At 40.4% G+C, this 20560-nt stretch overlaps 1 protein-coding gene across 1 annotated transcript; it reads left to right on the forward strand.

Moving 5' to 3' along the window:
- Positions 1-286: 286 nt before the first annotated feature.
- TMEM19 (transmembrane protein 19) lies at positions 287-19608 on the forward strand. Its single transcript, XM_082635809.1, has 6 exons — positions 287-993; positions 1744-1857; positions 9395-9532; positions 9915-10169; positions 11008-11217; positions 13384-19608. Exons 1-6 carry the CDS (start codon positions 801-803, stop codon positions 13548-13550), a joined length of 1077 nt encoding a protein of 358 aa, XP_082491935.1. The 5' UTR covers positions 287-800; the 3' UTR covers positions 13551-19608.
- Positions 19609-20560: the final 952 nt, after the last annotated feature.

The following is a 20560-nucleotide window of genomic DNA, read 5'->3' on the forward strand; positions in this document are numbered from 1 at the left end:
GAAAAAGCATTCGAATCTGATGCTTGACATGGTCTACTGGGTCTAAGTTCACTTGCTTTCATTCCTCTATTCTGTTACTGCCTTGGTGGTGGTTTCACTTTTCAGCGTTTGGGTATGTCCTCAAACACAAGACCTTTACAGGTGTTCCAAGCCTCCAGACTCTAAGGAGCATTACAAACGTACAGGGCCCTGCTGACGGTAGTCCTCGCTTGGTCCTCTAGCCCTTGGAGCCGCCCTTTAAACGCTCACGTGAGCGAGGCGACGCCCACGGGTGGCGGCTGCGCAGGCGCGCAGGAGGCGAGCCACGGGACGCTGACAAGCGACGAGGAGCGAGCTGAGCTCAAGGGTCCTCGGCCCTGGCCGCCTGGACCCGGCCTCTAGGGCTGCGCGGGCGGCCGTCGAGAGTGACCGCACTCCGACACTCGGGGCTCGCCGACGGAACACGCCAAATTCCGGCCCGCGCCTCGCCTCTCTGCATTGCCGACCCCCGGCGTCGGCGCGTGGGTGGGCGGTGGGGGCGGAGCTCGCCCTCCCGGGCCGCTGATTGGCTGTCTCCGCTTCCCTTTCACCTTCCTTGCTGCGAAGTTCAGGTGTGACGGGACCGCGGCCTGCGAGCCCGCCGCTGTCTGAGAGGTTGCGGTTTGCTCTCCCAGGGAGGCGTTAATCTCGCCCAGGCTTCTGCGGCAGCGCCCCACCAGCCCAGTTTCCGGAAATAGTTTGGGTTTATATTATTTTCTCGGACGGTGGAAGATGTTGGCATTTATGTTCTCTTCTACACGAATGTTTTGCTGGCAACTTAAATGACTATTTTTCTCAAAAATGCGAGATATTTTCTTCCCCAGGTGTTCATACTGTTATTTTTCATGACAGATCTTGACCACAATACATACAAAAAATACATAGAGATGATAACTAATATAGTTATATTGAGTCTGATCATTTGCATTTCTTTAGCTTTCTGGATTATGTCTATGACTGCAAGCACCTATTATGGTGAGTATGAATGTTCTAAATTGTCTTTCTATAATCTAATCGGTGAAATTTAGAAAGTACCATTGTGAAAGCCAAAACTCATATCCTCTGAATGGTTATAAACTGTTGTGTTTACTTAATTTCCACGGCCTGATTTGCATTTACTAACATGGAAATATGCAGTGCCTTGAACGTTTTAAAGCTTTTAGTAAATGCTGCTTGTCATAATACTAGTTATACCGGTTCCAAAATGTCTTTTATTTCATGTAATTATTACATCTAGCTTGGTGAAAAGTAAGTGAGGTTGGGCTTCCCTGGTGGCGCAGTGGTTGAGAGTCCGCCTGCCGATGCAGGGGACACGGGTTCGTGCCCCGGCCCGGGAAGATCCCACATGCCGCGGAGCGGCTGGGCCCGTGAGCCATGGCCGCTGAGCCTGCGCGTCCGCAGCCTGTGCTCCGCAACGGGAGAGGCCACAACAGTGAGAGGCCCGCGTAACGCAAAAAAAAAAAAAAAAAAAAAAAAAAAAATTATTATAAATAGTTGTAAATGGTTCTCTAAACTTGGACAGGACTTATTTGGTCATTCCCCACTAGGATTGTCTCTCTGAAAATATATAATTCTCAACATGAATATTTTACTTTGGTGGCTTTATCTCTAAGTTTCTCTACTTACCACAGTATTTTAATCCAGAATGCAGTTATCAAAGCTTGCAGCCAAGGCTAACCTGTGCAGCCTTCATACAATTTATGCTCTACCTTTCTAATTTTTCAGGTAACTTACAGCCTATTTCTCCTTGGCGTTGGCTGTTTTCTGTTGTTGTTCCTGTTCTGATCGTCTCTAATGGCTTTAAAAAGAAAAGTCTGAATCATACTGGGGCTTTAGGAGGTATGTTTTTCTTTTGAATGTTTAACCATATAATAAGTGCTTGCTTATATAATTTAAACTGATGTTTTCTAAATTCTGAATATATGAGCCTATAAATCACAATGTTGCATATTTTAGACAAGGATAAAGTTATGCATTACTCAACTTTACTATTCTGTCAAAATTTCAGATACTAACATACCCTTTTAGTGTGATGTACAAATTGAACCTTGTAATTGATAACAACTAGATTAGTAGGATAGACTTTTGAGGACCTTGGTTATTCTGCTCCTGAGTTGGATTAAATTTTCTGCTAGCAGAAACATTGGAACATTTTTCCTCAAGGTAAAATAGAGGAGCCATTGAGAAGAATAGCACTTGGAAATTGCTGTTAGTAGCCTCAGGCAGAGTAGTCCCAACTGAGTATTCTTGATTCATTCTTCAGAATTGAGATGGGGACAGGCCATTTATTTATTCTTCTAGCAAATGTTTGTTGAGCAGTTACTGTGTGCCACTCTTCTAGAAACTGGGGATATAGCTGATTTCAGATTTTATGGAACTTTTATTCTTTAGTACAGAGATAATAAACAAATAAAATACATAAAACTTTTAATATAACGATAAAGTTTATGAGAAAAAAATTAAAGATAATAAAGTGTGTATATCGGGGAATGTGGGGCATTCTTTTGTGGATAGGGTCTGGATTAACCTTTCTTCTAAAGAGGTAGTTTTGAACTGGGACCTGAAGAAGTCAGAAATGAGAAGATCTGAGAGAAGCATGTTCCACTGACAGAACAAGTAGAAAGGCCCTGACATGTTCAAGCCTGGCTTGTTCAGGTGTGAGAATAAGGCTCATTTGACTGGAAAATAGGAAGGAAAGGAAAAGTAGAGTAAGATAAAGTTGAAGAAATAGGTAAGGGCCAGATAATACAGGGCTTATCAGGACACAGTAAAGATTTTATCCCAAACTAGAATCCCCCCTGCCTCGAACCAGGGGATTGATGGGATCTGATTTGACTTTGGGATTTTCATATCCTACCAGTGTTATAAGCCCCAAGACATGAGGATTCCCCCCCTCCCCCACCAAATACTTCCTGTTGGCTGAGATCACTACAGGATAAGGATTATTTAGAACTGGCAGGTCTTGAAGTGCCTACCCAGCCTTCAAAATGCTGATGATCATTAGCCCTAATGCACTGTAGAGACACCCTATCCCCTCTGTGTTCACATACAGCAGATGTTTCATAAAGTTTTATAAACTAGAGCAGGCCATCACGGAGACAATATAGCCTGATAGGTAAAAGAACAAGCACTAGAATCAGGCAGGATGAGTTTGAGTAATAGTTACGGATTTGGAAAAGTCACGTAACCTCTCTGTACCTTAGTTTTCAGAGAAATGGGTTTTTAATATCTAACCTAGAAATTAACACAACATTGTAAATCAACTATACTTCAATTTTTAAAAATTTCAAAAAATAAATAAATGCTTCCTGTGCAAAAAAAAAAAAAAAATCTAACCTAGAGAAGGACAAATCATGAAAGTAATAAAGCTTAAACTTAATGGCATTTCATTTGCAATGGTACCTTTCAAGGTTCTAGGAAGAGCCCTAACAATGTGCTCTCATGGTCTTGTTTTGTAAATTTTACAGAGGTAAAAGATATTTTTGTGCTTTTTTTTTAAAAAAGAGGGCCCCCAATTTATAAGCTTCAGGACCCACAAAATCTTGATCCACCCCTGATTTCATTCTTAGGATTGCAGTAAGAATTAAGTGAGATAATTACTATAAAGTTTTTAGCTCAGAGCCTAGCACATAGCCAACATGTATAGGGTGCTTGTTATTATTAGGCACAGTTTTTCAGAATCATGCTCATTTTCCTTCTTCATAATTGAGATACACTGTTCAAGTTCTGTTGAGAAATTGAGAAATCTGTTGTTAGCACTTTGAAAGTAATTACTCATTTATAGCAAATAATTTGAGCAATCTCTGCTTGAATATAATAATATAGAGTTATGCTTTGCTAAAAATGTCCTTTCTCAGGTAGCCTTGCCTTGGTTTTCATTGTTCTTGACCTGTGGGAAGAAGCGTCAAGTTCTTCTTGAAGTACTGTCTTCCTTTGGCTTCCATGCTGTATATGATCCTGTTTCTCCTCTTACTTTTCTGATCTCCACTTTTTTTCTTTCCTACTACCATTTCCTTTTCTGCCTCCTAGCCCTTGGGCCTCTACTCCTCTCCTACCTGGCTTGATTTAGAATTAGAAGATATAAGGACTTCCCTGGTGTTCCAGTGGTTAAGACTTCGCCTTCCAGTGCAGGGGGAGCGGGTTGGATCCCTGGTCGGGGAGCTAAGATCCCACATGCCTTGTGGCCAAAAAGCCAAAACATAAAACAGAAGCAATATTATAACAAATTCAGTAAAGACTTTAAAAAAAAAGAATTAAAAGATATATATTTGAATTGTAGCATTGCCACCTGCTATCTTTGTGAACTTGTCCATGTCACGTAACTCCTCAGAGACTCACTTTCTTCATCTCTTATGAAATAGGTCCTTATGGGCTTATTGGTGAGGCTCAAACAAGATAATGTGTGGAACAACATATCTTTTTTTTTTTTTTGCGGTACGCAGGCCTCTCACTGTTGTGGCCTCTCCCATTGCAGAGCACACGCTCCGGACTCGCAGGCTCAGCGGCCATGGCTCACGGGCCCAGCCGCTCCGCGGCATGTGGGATCTTCCCGGACCGGGGCACGAACCCATGTCCCCTGCATCGGCAGGCGGACTCTCAACCACTGCGCCACCAGGGAAGCCCCAACATATCTTTTTAAACTATGAAGTATTATACAATAAACTCCCCAAAGACACAGAGTGTATCATATGCTTCTGTGTCCTAAGCTTTTTTGAATAGTGCTACACACTCTTATAATAGTGCTTAGGAAATATATGTAGATTGATTTTAAAACCACTACCCTTTTCCTAATCATTGCATTCTGTTGAATTTTGGTATCTTTTTTGTTTGGAGCTTTTTTTTTCCTTAAGGACAAAAAACTGTAATGCTGATTCAAGGTATATCATAGTACTTGGGAATACTGTCCTGAAGTATGACTGCAAGTCACTTAAACTTTGTGTTATAATTTTCCCACCCATAAAATTAGAGGGAATAATATTATCTATAGCATTGACTTATCAGGAGGAGTCATACGTGTAAAATGCTTAGCACAGGACCTGGCACTCATAAAATAATAACATGTATTTTATAAATGTTAGTATTGTTTTCCTTCCACAACTACTATTACAGTCATAGGAATTTTACTAAGGTTTGCCATATCATGTCTTTAGTGTGCTTGGGATTGAGAAGAGTTTCAGAACTTCCTCAGGATCTGGGTGTTTAGAGTCCTCCATGACACAGGAACATACACCTCAGTGTTGAAGGAAGAGGGGAGGGGTTGAGGTAGTGCTTAGGGTGGACACTGAAGTGAAGGGCTCTTGTCTCCTTGAAAGAAAGAATGCTTCTAGAATAAGGAGAGGATCACATGAGGGGTTGTGTGAAAATGTACTTGTAAACTGTAAAGCACTGTGCAGGTGATTTGCTCCAAGAAAATGTTGTCTAGTCTAGTTATTCAGTGTGTTCCTTTGAACATGTCTGTGTGGACAGTTTGTCATCAGTCTCTTGGCTTGACAAGTTTAAATTTAATTTCACTTGTCAAGACGCTTAGGCTTAATGGTTTCCCATTTTTTTTTATTCATTCATTCAACAAATATTTAGTAAGGGTCCCCTATATGCCAGACATTGTTCTGGGCACTGAAGGCTTAGTAATGAACAAAATAGATAAAAATCCCACTGTCAGAGGAGACAGATGATAAGTAAGATGGGTTTGAGGCATTTAATCCCCAGAAGGAGATGCTGTAAGTGTAATGGAAGTGCACAGCCAATGAGGTGTTGTCAGGAAGGGCCAGTAGTTGTGCTCTGTGTGTTCTCAGAAGGATGGCCTTACCTCTTTGGTTATCATAATTCGGGTCTGGCGTTCAGTCTTTTGAAATAGAAACCTCATTCTGTCAGGTACCCAGAGTTGATTAGAGCCAAGAAAACTGGTTTATGTTGCCATTGTTATAAGAGACTAATATATGAGCCAGAATGCTACTTTATTAATCTGATAAAATATAGAACTACTGGGCCAACTGGAATACAAACATCACTGTTCAGACATGTCCAATTCTTGCAGTCAGAGCACTTGAGAAGTCAGACAGAGTCTGAGAAACAGTCAGTAATGCAAATCCACAGGTCAAACAGTCCTGTCCCTTATATAGTATTTAAGTCTGCCAACCTCTGGTTCTCTTGGCCTTCATATTCTATATTTTGGGCTAACCCGCCTTCTTTTGATTCCCATAGTCTTTCTCTAGGCAAATTACTTATGATATAATTGATTAGGTTTGAGTTTATTCAGTTATAAAATTCCAGTCCTACCTTTCCCTTTCTTGTCTCTCAGATATTATTCCCAGGTCCCCTTGGTTGGAATTTTGGGTAACTCTACTCCCACTATCAAAGACATTTGTAGACAGTGTTGTTTTACTTCCCTAGATGGCATCTGCCAGTTATAGAATTTACCTGTTTTAAGCTCAGAAGGCAGCCATAATTCTTGAGTCTTCACAGTCTTTGGGAGCATCCGATTGTTATGCAAATTAATTCCTTAGCACGGACAATTAAAGATGATAGAGGTGGGTTGAAGAGGTGGAAAAGACACCAAGTGGAGTTAGCAGTTACTAATCTAAAAGTTGTCATAACTGGGAGATGCAAAAAGTTCTAAGATATTTTTTAGACTACATAAAAGAAATCATTCCTTCAAAGCACATTAGCTTCAATTTATTTCCTCATTCCTAACCCGTCATCAACTTGAACACTGATCACTTCATGTGATATTTTGAGGTGTTTGAAGTAAAAAGGATGTAGATGCCTTTTTGTAGCATATCAGTGTAGGTTTTTTTAGGGCCATCTCACTTTGGGTGTGCTTAAGACTGTGGAACAAATTGTTAACAATGACTGTCCATGGAGAAGGGGTGGGAGTGGCGGTGGTGAGGAAAAGAGGCACTTTGACTTCTGTATGTTTTGGCTTTCCCCTCCAATACCCATGTAGTAATTTTGTAATATATTTTAAAACAATTGAAAAACCTTAAAGGTTGGGTAACATAATAATATTCATCTTTATTATTATAATAATAACACATAAGTGCAATAATAATGATGTTCTTGTTGAGGTTTTGCCACTGTAACTGCCATTATTGCCAATGATATTAGTTAACATTTATTACGGGCCTCTTACATGCTGGGTTTATAATAAGCATATTATAAAAATTATGTCATTTAACTTTTCACATCAAGCCAGTGAGGTAGGAATTATTCTTCTTCTTAATACACCAATGAGAAATTGAGGCTTAAAGTTAGGTAACATCTAGTCATGCAGAAGTAAGTGGAAGAGTCAAGATTTTAACTCGAGACTGTTCAACGCCAGAGCTGAAGCACTTTATTTCACTTTATACAGCGTTATAGTGATTTCTTGCACTCTCGGTAAAAAAAGTACTAAACGTAAGTAAAATGCCAATAACTGAGTATCTCTGGATGGATCAATCAGTCAGGATGGAGCTAACCAATAGAAAATTTCCTATTGCTACAGAAATAGGAACCTGGTCCCTTGTTCTATTATTTAATACTTATTTATTAAATACATGGTAACTTATTTAATAATTATTTAATATCTATTCCGTTACTTAGTAGAACTTTGCTTATTGTGTTATTTAATAAAAATCTTCATATAGCAAAACTCAATCTATTTATCTTAAGAGTTACAGAGAGCAGAAATTGTCAACCATGAACCCCATGGTTGCCACTCTTGGGTGCCACTGGTCTGAGTACTCAGTGGCAGACTAGCACATTCTCTCCCTGAAAGAAGGAAGATAAAATTGTCAAAAGTGTGCTTGAAAGTTCAAAATCACATATAGAGAATGCTACCTTTTGTGTAAGGAAGAAGGAAAAATAAGAAAACATGCATATATCTGCTTATCTTCATAAAAGAAAACACAGGAATGATAAACTGGAGAACAATGATGTTGAATACATACAAAGAATGGAAAGAGAGCAAAATATAGAGGGAGGGGCAGAAGGGACATGGGAGGAAGTGACATCTCTCTAAATATACCTTTTTATATAAGTGTGACTTTTAAAAGCATGTTTAAGAATATCAGTGAAGTTGGGAAGGGGGGATCTAAAACTGAAAGCAAACTAAAACAGATGAACCCAACTGTATTTAAATGAATACTATAAGCACACTGAAGGGAGAAAAAGAAAAAGAAAAAGAGTAACTTATGGACCCAGTATTTAACTATATTCTTTATTCCTTCAGTCTGGGGTTACAGGAAGGGGAGAATTACAAAGAAATCTTAAACTATTTTTAGTACGTTTGTTTTTGTTGTCGTATGGGTGAAGCAATTCTAAAACAGTTTTTTAGACGTAATGGAGGATTGAGCAGATGAGTGAAATTGTCATTGTTGTTTGAGGCCAGAGTTCTAACTAAGGAAAAAGGCATACAAATATGGAATGGGGAAAAGCAAAAGAGAACCTGTGGAGATAGATTGGAATTGGAGTTACTGGTGTGATCTTGAGATTTCCAAAATATTTATGTGTATGTGTATATACATGTGTACGTGCCCATATATAAGCATGCATATATATGCATGTGTGTATATTTGTATGTGTGTGTATTCACTTGCTTTGTCCACAAAAAGCAAATATACCCCAGTAGCAATGAACACACCATGAGCCTAGATTTTGACCTCTGCTCTCCATTCCCCACTGTAATGAACCAGAGCTCCTCAGAGAAGTGTCTGCTTCCAGGGCTGGGGCAAGGTAGGTCTAAGATGAGCCTCGAGCATTTTGTTATGCCCAAAAGAAAAGAAATGCTAAAAAAAAAAAAAAAAAAAAGAGGGAGAGAGGGAGATCATGTCACATGAATGCTGTCTTGAGCTTGTCTATTTTGTCTGATATTAGTATAGCCACCGCTGCTCTCTTTTGGTCACTCATTTGAATGGATTATCTTTTCCAGTCCTTTTACTTTCAAACTATTTGTGTCTCTGGATTTAAAGTGAATCTCTTGTAGACAGCATTTAGTTGGACCACGTATTTTTATCCATTTTGCCAATCTCCATGTTTTGATTGGATCATTTAACCCATTTACATTTAAAATAATTACTAATAAGGAGAGACTTACTTCTGTCATGTTGGAATTTGTTTTCTATATGCCTCTCTCTCCCAGATTTACTCTTGGATGCTCTATTTATTGAATTTTCCTTGTAAAGTAGAAAAAAATCCCAGGCTATGGGGGGAAAATGTAAAAAATAGAAACTTGAAAGACCCTATACTGTTTGGTAATATCTTAGTTGGTAAAAATGTAAATGTATGGGAAATGAGCATTTCCAGTTATAATATGAAAATAACTGAAAAAACATCATTCTTTTTTTCACAGCATTAATGTATGGACTAAGTGTAATTTTGTGTATATATGTGTTTCTTTCAGGGCTCGTGGTTGGATTTATCCTAACTGTTGCAAATTTCAGCTTTTTCACCTCTTTGCTGATGTTTTTTCTTTCTTCCTCAAGACTCACTAAATGGAAGGGAGAAACAAAGAAACGTCTAGATTCAGAATACAAGGAAGGTAGAATGAATTATGTTTAATGTTACTTAAAATAGTAACCTTTATTTCATCTTAACATATCATAAGCTTTTAATCAGAACATGTTTAGACTATTGAAACATAAATTTTATGAGAATTACTTTAGTAGTAGCCTGATACAGTTTATTATTACTTTACCACAATAGCAAGTAACAGCAGAATTTTAGAAATACTGAAGTCTATCATTCATTATTCTAAAACAATATAGAATGTGGGCAAAGTTACCATCCCACTTTTAGTCATTTTTGAAATTTTAGTCATTTTTCTTTTCTTAAGTTTTGAAATGTAAGTTCCTATAAATGCATGATGTTCCTCCTGAGGAGAAAACATTTTTTTTCCTTTTCATTCCCTTGTTTGTTCCTAGGTGGGCAGAGGAATTGGATTCAGGTATTCTGTAATGGAGCTGTGCCCACAGAGCTGGCCCTGCTATACATGATAGAAAATGGCCCTGGGGAAATCCCAATAGATTTTTCCAAGCAGCACACTGCTTCTTGGATGTGTTTGTCTCTCTTGGCTGCACTGGCCTGCTCTGCTGGAGACACATGGGCTTCAGAAGTTGGCACTGTTCTGAGTAAAAGCCCACCGAGGCTGATAACAACCTGGGAGAAAGTTCCAGTAGGTGAGTCTTTATTTAAATTTCTTTAAAAAACAAAAATGAACAAAAAGCCTCTTGATTTATTGTGTTTCTTATTTAAAAGCCTTTTAAGAATTTCAGTTTGTCTCCTTAATTGGAAAATCGCTATAGGATATTAAATCGGTGGTAATAAATAATACTTGCAGGAAGTGTTAGTAATTCCTAGATAAACAATATAGAAACATAGAGATAGGCCCACAGGCTTATCAGTGGGAAAGGAAAAGGAAGGAGATGATACAGTGTTTCTTGGGAGCCTGTTATGTGGTTAGTGCTTCAATGTATATCTCATTTCCCCATTATCATTATCAACTACTACTACTACTAGTATTTATCATTGTCTCCTCCTCCTTCCTCTCATTTTTCTTCTTTTCCCCTTCATCATCATCGTCATCATCATAACAGTTAACATATTTGAGTACCTACTATGTGCAAAGCAGTGTTCTAACTGCTCTCCATGGATTACTGTTTACTCTTAATAACCATGTGAGTTGGTCCTTTTATTGTTTACATCTTACAAATGAGTAAACTAAGGCATAGAGAAGTTAGGTAACTTCACCACAGTAACCAGACTTGGAAATGACAGGACTAAGATTGAAACCGGGCAGTCTAGCTCTATTAAACTATTCCACATCACTGCTTAGAATGTCAGGAGTTACTGAGGAGAAAAGCCTGTTTTCTAAGTAGGATGGTCTTTGGGTTGCATCAAAGTGAACCCTTTCTTTAAATTAGTCTTGATTAGATAGGTACCAAAATATTTTGCTTTTTTTGACTTTATGTGTTTGCTGATTGTTAACCAGATGATTTTATCCATGTTCTTCTTTAGGGACCAATGGAGGAGTTACGATGGTGGGCCTTGCCTCCAGTCTCCTTGGTGGGACCTTTGTGGGCATTGCATACTTCCTTACGCAGTTGGTTTTCGTTAATGATTTAGACATTTCTGCTCCTCAGTGGCCAATTATTGCATTTGGGGGTCTGGCTGGATTACTAGGATCAATTGTGGATTCGTATTTAGGAGCTACCATGCAATTTAGTGGTAAGAACATTACCTTATTGTTGTAACTTATTGGTGTATTAAAGAAATGGGAACTCAGCCATGCACTGTGGTGGCTGCTACAAAGAAGATATGTTTATGGGCAAAAAATTCAAGGACTGTATTTTGCCTAATTGTATAACAAGTTATTTTAGTTTCTTTTCTGTGGAAAGTGTAGAGCATTACAACAAGGATTTTTAATGTAGAGTTGTTTTTTTCACCCATGCTGTTGACTGTTAAATGCAGTACTCTGATCATGACACTGAATAAATGTGTCCTTAAAAAAACGGGGTGACTTCCCTGGTGGTCCAGTGGTAAAGAATCTGCCTTACAGTGCAGGGGATGCAGGTTCAATCCCTGGTCAGGGAACTAAGATCCCACATGCCGCGGGGCAACTAAGCCCATGTGCCATAACTACTGAGCTCGCACACGTCAACTCGAGAGCCTGCGTGCCACAAACTACAGAGCCCTAGTGCCCTGGAGCCTGCACGCCACAACTAGAGAAGAGAAAACCCGCACGCCACAACTAGAGAGAAGCCTGCGCACCACAACGAAGAGCCCGCGTGCTGCAACTAAGTCCCTATGCAGCCAAAAATAAATAAATAAATAAATCTTTAAAAAAAGAAAGCAATGGGGAAGAAATATGGAAAAGGAAAAAAAAAGAGATGTGATAATAAAAACAATTGCCAAGACACAGGTTGTTGGGGGACCCAGAATGAAAGAGCAAAGTCTCCTCTACCATTTTGAATTTCTCATTCTTTTGTGTTAAATTGATTGAAAGAGAATTACTCCTACAGAACAATGAGTAGAAGCTATGCAGGGAAGATAGGATAGTGCAGGAGACGGATGCTTTTGCTTATGGGTCTTTATCTAATCCCACGGATGCAGAATTTTGGAGTCAGATCATTATAATGCCCCTCCTTCCATTTATTTTCCAAGTCCATTTGAGAAATAATTATTCTAATAATCTGACTATACACATATGATGTACTTTTCTACTGTGACATCATGTATGCTATCCTCCCCACTGAGTTTTTAGTCCCATTCAAGATATATGGGAGGGCTTCCCTGGTGGCACAGTGGCTGAGAGTCCACCTGCCGATGCAGGGGACGTGGGTTTGTGCCCCGGTCTGGGAGGATCCCACATGCCGTGGAGCGGCTGGGCCCGTGAGCCATGGCCGCTGAGCCTGCGCGTCCGGAGCCTGTGCTCCGCAATGGGAGAGGCCACAACAGTGAGAGCCCCGCATACCGCAAAAAAAAAAAAAAGATACATGGGAGAGTCAGTTTTCTCCAGAATTTTTTGTGCTTTGCATCTAAGGCTCTCCTGTCATGTCAGTGTACTGACATGTTCTGTTAGGTGTGTATTTGCTCCACCCTCTAACCAACCACATTTTCTCCTTTGATTCATACAGTGAAGAGGCTAGACATCTGGAGAATGGTTCCCTGAATACAGTGCTCCCAGTTCTCTTCATGTCCCAAGATAATCGACTTGTCCTTCCACTCCCCTTTCCACCATCAGAACATTTGTTCTCTCAGGTTCATTAGTCTTATCTAGATGCTGAGGAGGAAGCAAACTGATTTTAATTTATACTAAAGGGTTAGTAACCATATATGCACACGCACACGCACACACACACACACACCCATTACACATTTTTTTAAAGAGCCTAGGTTTTATTCTAAACTGGGCTCTAACTGGGAAGTTTCTGATCATATTGAGTGGGTTGGGGGAAAAAAATGTGGGCTGGGGAGCAGATTAGATTCATCTTTGTGTGCCTTCTTTGTGTAAGCACCTTGCTACTCCTGGGTATCCATTGTAGAGGCTCCTATTCTCAGGAGTCTCACAGGTTGGTCTTAGTGGGGAGCCACTGGGAAGGCAAGCCCTGTCTGCCAGTTTCATGCCATCTCTGCTTTTCAGTTTCTCCCTTCTACTTTGGAAAGAACTCCAGCATTGTTGAGAGAGCAGCATTGAGGTGTATTGAAACCCATTTATTCAAAGAGACCTTTTGTAATCATGGGTTCCGTATCACTCACCATATACATTATCCTCTAAAGTCATTTTACGAATGGCTGAGAATCTTTGAAAGATTATCTCCTTTGGAGGAGAAAGCTAATTTTTTTTTCAAGTCATTTGGATTTTCCACCTCACTTGCTTCTTTTTCGTTGCAGGTTTGGATGAAAGCACTGGCATGGTGGTCAGCAGCCCAGCAAATGAGGTGAAGTACATAGCAGGGAAACCTATTCTTGATAACAATGCCGTGAATCTGTTTTCTTCTGTCCTTGTCGCCCTCTTGCTCCCAACAGCAGCTGCTTGGGGTTTTTGGCCCAGACAGTGAATTTTATTTTATTTACAAAAGTTAAAACTTCGGTAAATTCAGCTAAATTTGCAATTCCAAGTTTCATCCCAAGAAGAGTAATTGTAATGACAAAGCAGAAATGCCAGCTTCTCCTCTATTCCATTGCAATGGAACTCCACGTTTTCCTCTCTGAACTCCATTGTAACAACTAATATCCTTTTGGTGAAAGACAAGGCTCATAGAATTTATTCATATTTTTCTTCTGCTGAATGGAACTTGAGCAATGAAACTATAATGTCCCTATATAGTTAACTGAAAGTTCCTGCATGGTAGATATAAATTTTGTTTTGTTTGTTTAAATCAGTAAAGGGACTAAAAGTGATAAAATTTTTAAATGGCTCAGTTGTGGCAGAGAAATGTCACCATGCCAATTATCCAAATGTTGTATCTGTTTTAAGTATTTAAACCGATGTGTGTGGAAGCCTGAACAAGTGTAGCATCCTGGACTTCTCCCATTACTTGCCATTTATTATTGTAAAAAGTGTGGAGTTTGGTTCCTGGTGAGCTGCGAAGTCTACTCCACGTTTGTTCATCCTTCCTCAGGGTTAGTGATGAAAAAAAGTAAATGTCTTTTTCATGTGACCATTAGAATGCATGGAAAAAATTTATTTTTAGGTAAAGGAAAAGAGATATATCTTATGTCTAAAAAATATGCACCTTACTATATGTTTTAGTTTGTCTCTGAGCAGAAATTATCTTGAATTTAATATTTTTAATGTATTTTCTAGCTTTCTTTGAAATTTGTCTAGGAATCTGATTTACATTGGCATCTTGACCAGTTAAAGAGTCACTGGAAAATTATTGCAATTATTATTTCATTTGCTGTCCTAGAATTCACTGGAAAATGCTATGATTTCCTATTATGTACCTTCTAAGTTGTGCTGTCCTTTACATATAGCCTCAACCAAAGTGAGTTCTACTTTTCAGTTTTGTTCTTCACTTTGATGTATGTAGTAAAGGGGTTTAACATAGTATGGATTATTGTGCTAAAGTATTTTGAAATATTTCTCATGTGATTTCCATACCTTTCTTCCCCTTCCCCTTTTGCATTCATAGAAAAATTGACGAGAGATTGCATGAATAAGCCACTGTCAGAGTGGAGAAAGCTTTATTTTCTTTGTTGGTGACCCTGCTACAGTGATTATCTAGAAATGACTTGGTTCAGGAAGAATTTTTTAAAAAACAGTTGACACACTTAAGCCTTAAGCCAAGAAACTCAGTGGGTCGCAACCCATCTGCTTTGTGTATGTATACATTGGCATCACCTGAGCATCTTTAAAAAAAAATACTTGTGTCCAGGGCTTCCCTGGTGGCGCAGTGGTTGAGAGTCCGCCTGCCGATGCAGGGGACCCGGGTTCGTGCCCCGGTCTGGGAAGATCCCACATGCCGCGGAGCGGCTGGGCCCGTGGGCCATGGCCGCTGGGCTTGCGCGTCTGGAGCCTGTGCTCCGCAGCGGGAGAGGCCGCAGCGGTGAGAGGCCCGCATATCGCAAAAAAAAAAAAAAAAAAACTTGTGTCTGGGCTTCACCCAAAGATTGTGTCTGGTCTGGGGTACAGCCTGGGTACTGGGACTTTTTAAAGCTCTGGCTGCCCGTTAGAGTCATATAGGGAGTTTTTTAAAAAACTGTTGTCAAGGCTCCTTTCTAGACCAAGTAAATCAAAATGTCTGAACGTGAGACCCATGCATGGGTAATTTTTAGAAAGCTCCCTCCCTGGGATAGTCTAATGTTTAAACAGGTTGAGAACTACTAAATAAGAATATCCGTACACAAATGTCAAATCATTGTGTTGTACACCTGAAACTAATGTTGTATGTCAATAAAAAAAAGATAAAAAAGAAAAGAATATCCTATACCTAAAAGTCTCAAAAGAGTGGGAATTTTCATTTTTATGCAGACAATTATTAGCAGCAGTGCCGTGTGCTGTCTTTATGGATGGATAGCTTCTGGTAATTATACAGTCTTACAGCTACATCACTTACCAGATCATTCCTGCGGCAGTTTTTTGTTCAGCCTCTTTACTCCTACAGCTGTTCTAACATGCCTCTTTTCTCTTTTCCTGGAGATTCATCCTCATGACATACTTTGAGGCAAAAATACTCATTGGAGCCATTTGGGGTTTGGTAGAATCACCACATCAGTAACAGTTTGGGGACATACTGCTTCACAATCCTTTGTTTGAAAACCTAGAGCTAGTTGTGTTTTGGAATCAAAATTTTTCAGATTTTAGAAAAATGATAGGGTACCTATAAAATATTTTACTTAAAAATCCCAAAAGAGGGCTTCCCTGGTGGCGCAGTGGTTGAGAATCTGCCTGCTAATGCAGGGGACACGGGTTCGCGCCCTGGTCTGGGAGGATCCCACATGCCGCGGAGCAACTAGTCCTGTGAGCCAAAACTACTGAGCCTGCGCGTCAAGCCTGTGCTCCACAACAAGAGAGGCCGCGATAGTGAGAGGCTGGCGCACCGCGATGAAGAGTGGCCCCCGCTTGCCACAACTACAGAAAGTCCTCGCACAGAAACAAAGACCCAACACAGCAAAAATAAATTAATTAATTAATAAACTCCTACCCCCAACATCTTCTTTAAAAACAAAACAAAACAAACAAAAAATCCCCAAAGAGTCTAGGATGGCACCCATTATCAAATACACTAATATTTCTGTGGTGAGTATATGAATACCACCAGTAAGTGTGTTAACTAAAGACTATGAGAGCCTCAGATCAGGTCAGATCAGTTTTTGTTGCAGAATTCAGGAAGAAACTTTCTGTTTTCAGAGCATTTTTGGATAATTGTAGATTTTTTTTAATTAAGCACTTTTTAAAAAAACTTATATGTATCTTACTGAAACAGTAAACAGTTTGTGTAAAAAACACTTTTCATGGAAAGAGCTCCATGTAGCTATATAATAAAATAATATGTACTACTGCCTACCTAGGCAGCTTACAGGCATATATACTACTTCTTGCTATACTGTCACACAGGAGAAAAGAGCAAGGTGTATGTGGCTCAGGGCAGCTCCCGAAGGAGATCTTTGAAGACTTGTCAAATGGAGCCAACAGAACAGTGAACTGCTACAACAGGTCATTCCATTCCTAGCTTTTCTCATTACTTGAGTTATCTATGCCTCAGCCTAGGGGCATATGTCTCTTTCTTATGTCTAGCTGCTTTACATGTAGGATGCTGGCTTCAGAAGTGCCAACCTCATCCCAATTAGGTAGAGGCCTAGTATAGAGAAAAATCATGTGCGGTGACATATTGCAGACTTTGCCACATGCCTGCAATATGAACAGCTGCCTCATGTTTGCACAGTGGGTGACCTGGAGCCCCCATCATCTCATGTTCCTGATGCCATCGCAACGAGAAAAGACTGTACTTAGCTACCAAATCCCAGGTGGCTTGCACTTGGTTTAAACATGAAAACACAATTATGCAGCTTAACTATGGAGTGTACTGTTGCTATAACTCCAAGTGGAACATTTGGAAACCGACCTGAACATTTTTAAAATATGTAGGTGTTTAATATATGTTTGTTCGTTAAGTTGTTTGACGCTAATCAGTTCTCCCTTTAAGAATCACTGAAGGGCTTCCCTGGTGGCGCAGTGGTTGAGAGTCCGCCTGCCGATGCAGGGGACACGGGTTCGTGCCCCTATCCCGGAAGATCCCACATGCCGCGGAGCGGCTGGGCCCGCGAGCCATGGCCGCGGAGCCTGTGTGTCCGGAGCCTGTGCTCCGCAACGGGAGAGGCCACAGCAGTGAGAGGCCCGCGTACAGCAAAAAAAAAAAAAAAAAAAAAAAGAATCACTGAAAGTTGATAATCAGGAACATATTTCTGGAAGAAAATTTAAAAAACAGTTTAGCTACCTGAATTTCAGAGGACTGAGATGACGCCAACATTTCTCAATCATGTGATGCAGTTTTAATGGCTTTGGAACTAAGGAGGCAGGAACTGATTGTGGAAGGAGTGAGGTTGAGACCAGGGTAGCAGGGCAAGGCTCCTGAAGTTATTTTCCCTGCCAAGACTAGACATGTTAATTCTTTTTCGTTTATCATAACCACCCCCTTCAAAACTTACTTTATACATGTGGCAACTCTTGTTTTAATGTTTGGATTTTTTTCTCTTTTTTTTAAATGCGTAGTTAATACCCAGAATCTATCCTTCTTTTTAAAAAATTACAACATTAGAGGTAAAACTAAAATATGCTTTGCCTCCACTTCTCAGCAAACCTAGCTTTCTCCCACCTTCCCCAAGATAACTACTGCTAGAAATTTGAGATATTTTCCACATAACATTTGTTTTGAGTGTACTTTAACATACATTCTTCTTAATCAGTGAAATGTTGTTATAATTTGTACTATCATTTTGCTGCTTCAAGTCAGGTACTTACACCCAAGAAAAACTTGTTTCGGAAAAAAGATTAGAAGGATGTATACCAAAACATTAATGTGTTATCTGTTAAGATTACAGATGATTTTTATATTTGTTAAATAATTTTAAGTTTATGGTATATGAATTATATCTCAATAAAACTGCTATTAAAATACTTATACAAAAATAATTTTAAATACTTTCCTAAAAAGTCTACAGTCAGAGCTTCCCTGGTGGCGCAGTGGTTGAGAGTCTGCCTGCCGATGCAGCGGACACGGGTTCGTGCCCCGGTCCGTGAGGATCCCACGTGCCGCGGAGCGGCTGGGCCCGTGAGCCATGGCCGCTGAGCCTGCGCGTCCGGAGCCTGTGCTCCGCAACGGGAGAGGCCACAACAGTGAGAGGCCCACATACCGCAAAAAAAAAAAAAAAAAAAAAAAAAAGTCTACAGTCAAATATGTTTCTTCTACAAATCAAAAAATGCTCAAAGTAAACAAAATAATCTCTGGGAATAACCCCTCTTCCCCACTACCCTTCCCCATTGTTATTTTAAATAGTATTCCTTCTCTTTATAAAAGACCTTATTAGCAATGCATTTAAAAGTAAAATGGGGTTTAGCGCAACATAAATCCAGTGCAGCATTCTCTTGGTGTCTCTATGCCTTAGGCACTGTGTCTGAAGCTGGTGAATCAAAGCTGAATGAGGGCTTCCCTGGTGGCGCAGTGGTTGAGAGTCCGCCTGCCGATGCAGGGGACACGGGTTCGTGCCCCGGTCCAGGAAGATCCCACATGCCGCGGAGCGGCTGGGCCCGTGAGCCATGGCCGCTGAGCCTGCGCGTCCGGAGCCTGTGCTTCGCAACGGGAGAGGCCCGCTTACAGCAAAAAAAAAAAAAAAAGATGAATGAGACAAGGACTGTGCCATCCATGTGCGATAAAAGTGGGGAAGACAAATGTGTGTAGCATGTTGAACAAATATGACATGTGGTCTGTGATTTTTCAAACTGACCTTATTTTTGTCTTCTACTGGCCCTTTAAACTTCCCATAACCTTATATAAAAACTCCAGCAAGCCGTGAACATTTCTTCTTATTCTTAGAAACAGGTAGGAGAACAGGTGAACTGTGAAAGAGCAGAGAACCGTGTTCCCCTTTCCCACTGCAGGCTTCCAGCTAAAGCAGGTCCAAGGTGAGGGTTGGGATTTAGTTTTTTTTGTTTTGGGGTTTGGGTTTTTTTGGCTTTTGTTTTTAACCCAGGTTTGGCTATTCTAAATGCTGAATTGAGACTCAATAAACTAAAATTTTGCTGATGCTGGTTGACTGTTTGCCCCCAAAATTCATATGTTGAAATCCTAACCCCCCAACGTGATGGTGTTAGGAGATGGGGGCCTTTGGGAGGTGATTAGGTCATGAGGTGGAGCCCTCATGAATGGGATCAGTGCTTTATAAAAGAAACCCCAGAGAGCTCTCTTGTCCTCTCCACCAAGTGAGGACACGAGAAAATGGCCATCTGCAACCCAGAAGAGGGCCTTCACAGAATCTGACCTTGCTAGCACCCTGATCTTGGACTTCTAGCCTCCAGAACTGTGAGAAATAAATATCTGTTGCTTATAAGTCACCCAGTCTCTGGTATTTTTGTTATAGCAGTCGGAACAGACTAAGACACTGCTGTAGAAGTGGGAAGGGAGATAGAGGCAGGAAGAAGATAAATCTGTAATGATACTTTTGCCTCTCCAGGCGTGGCAGATGGCAAAAGCTGGTGTTATTGGATGAGTCTGGTATAGAAGGTTAAAATTGGTATTAGCTTGGGGGTGCTTTTGTGGGCTATTTGGAGGTTTCCTGCTGAGCCCCTCTTTTACAGTTCTTCTTACACCAGCAGATGCATCTCTAGTTCAAATGATTGCTTGCATCAGTTATCTATTAATGCAGACCACCCCAAAACTTAGTGGCTTACAGCAAAAACTATTTATTTTCTCAGTTTGTGGCTGGCTGTTTGGGTTGGGCTCAGCTGGGCAATTCGATTTTAAGTGATGTCAGCTGGGCTCACTCACCCATGTTTGCAGTCAGTTGACAGGTCAGCTGGGGGGCTAGTTTTGATGGCCTCATTTGTATGACTGGCACCTTGATGCTGACTCTTGGCTGGGCTTATGTGACCCATCTGTCATCCTCCAGTAGGCTTCTTTACTTGATGACACAGGCGTTCCAAGAAGGATAAAGTAGGAGCTGCAAGTTCTCTCAAGGCCTAGACTTAGAAGTCTCATGATTTCATTTCTGCTGCAATTATTGGTCCAAAAAGTTAAAGGGCTACTTAGATTCAAGGGGTGGGGAAATGTATTCCACCTCATCATGGAAAGAGTAGTAGAGTCACACTGTAAAGGAGAAAGGTGACAGATGTGATGCATTGGGGGCCATTATTCTAACAAACTACCACTGTTACTTCTCAGCTCCTGGGCATCTAGCCTCTTTCTGCTGTGGTGCTCTCACCTCTCAGGTAACTGTATTGGATAGGATTCAAGACAACCTCATGATAAGGTTTCACCAGGTGAACTTCATGTACTCCATGGGGAAAATCCCTTGCTTTGACAACCCCTGAAAGTGCTAGCCAATCTCAGTGCAATCTCTGGCTTTACCG

The sequence above is a fragment of the Mesoplodon mirus genome (genome assembly GCF_964341445.2).
Source record: "Mesoplodon mirus genome assembly, chromosome: 11".
NCBI classification, from domain to species: Eukaryota; Metazoa; Chordata; class Mammalia; order Artiodactyla; family Ziphiidae; genus Mesoplodon; species Mesoplodon mirus.

Excerpts from the sequence above, each read along its gene's own strand:
- TMEM19 (XM_082635809.1), top strand. The coding sequence starts at position 801 with ATGACTATTTTTCTCAAAAATGCGAGATATTTTCTTCCCCAGGTGTTC. Across the intron at positions 994-1,743 it reads GACTGCAAGCACCTATTATG|GTAACTTACAGCCTATTTCT; the intron begins GTGAGTATGAAT and ends CTAATTTTTCAG. Across the intron at positions 10,170-11,007 it reads CTGGGAGAAAGTTCCAGTAG|GGACCAATGGAGGAGTTACG; the intron begins GTGAGTCTTTAT and ends GTTCTTCTTTAG.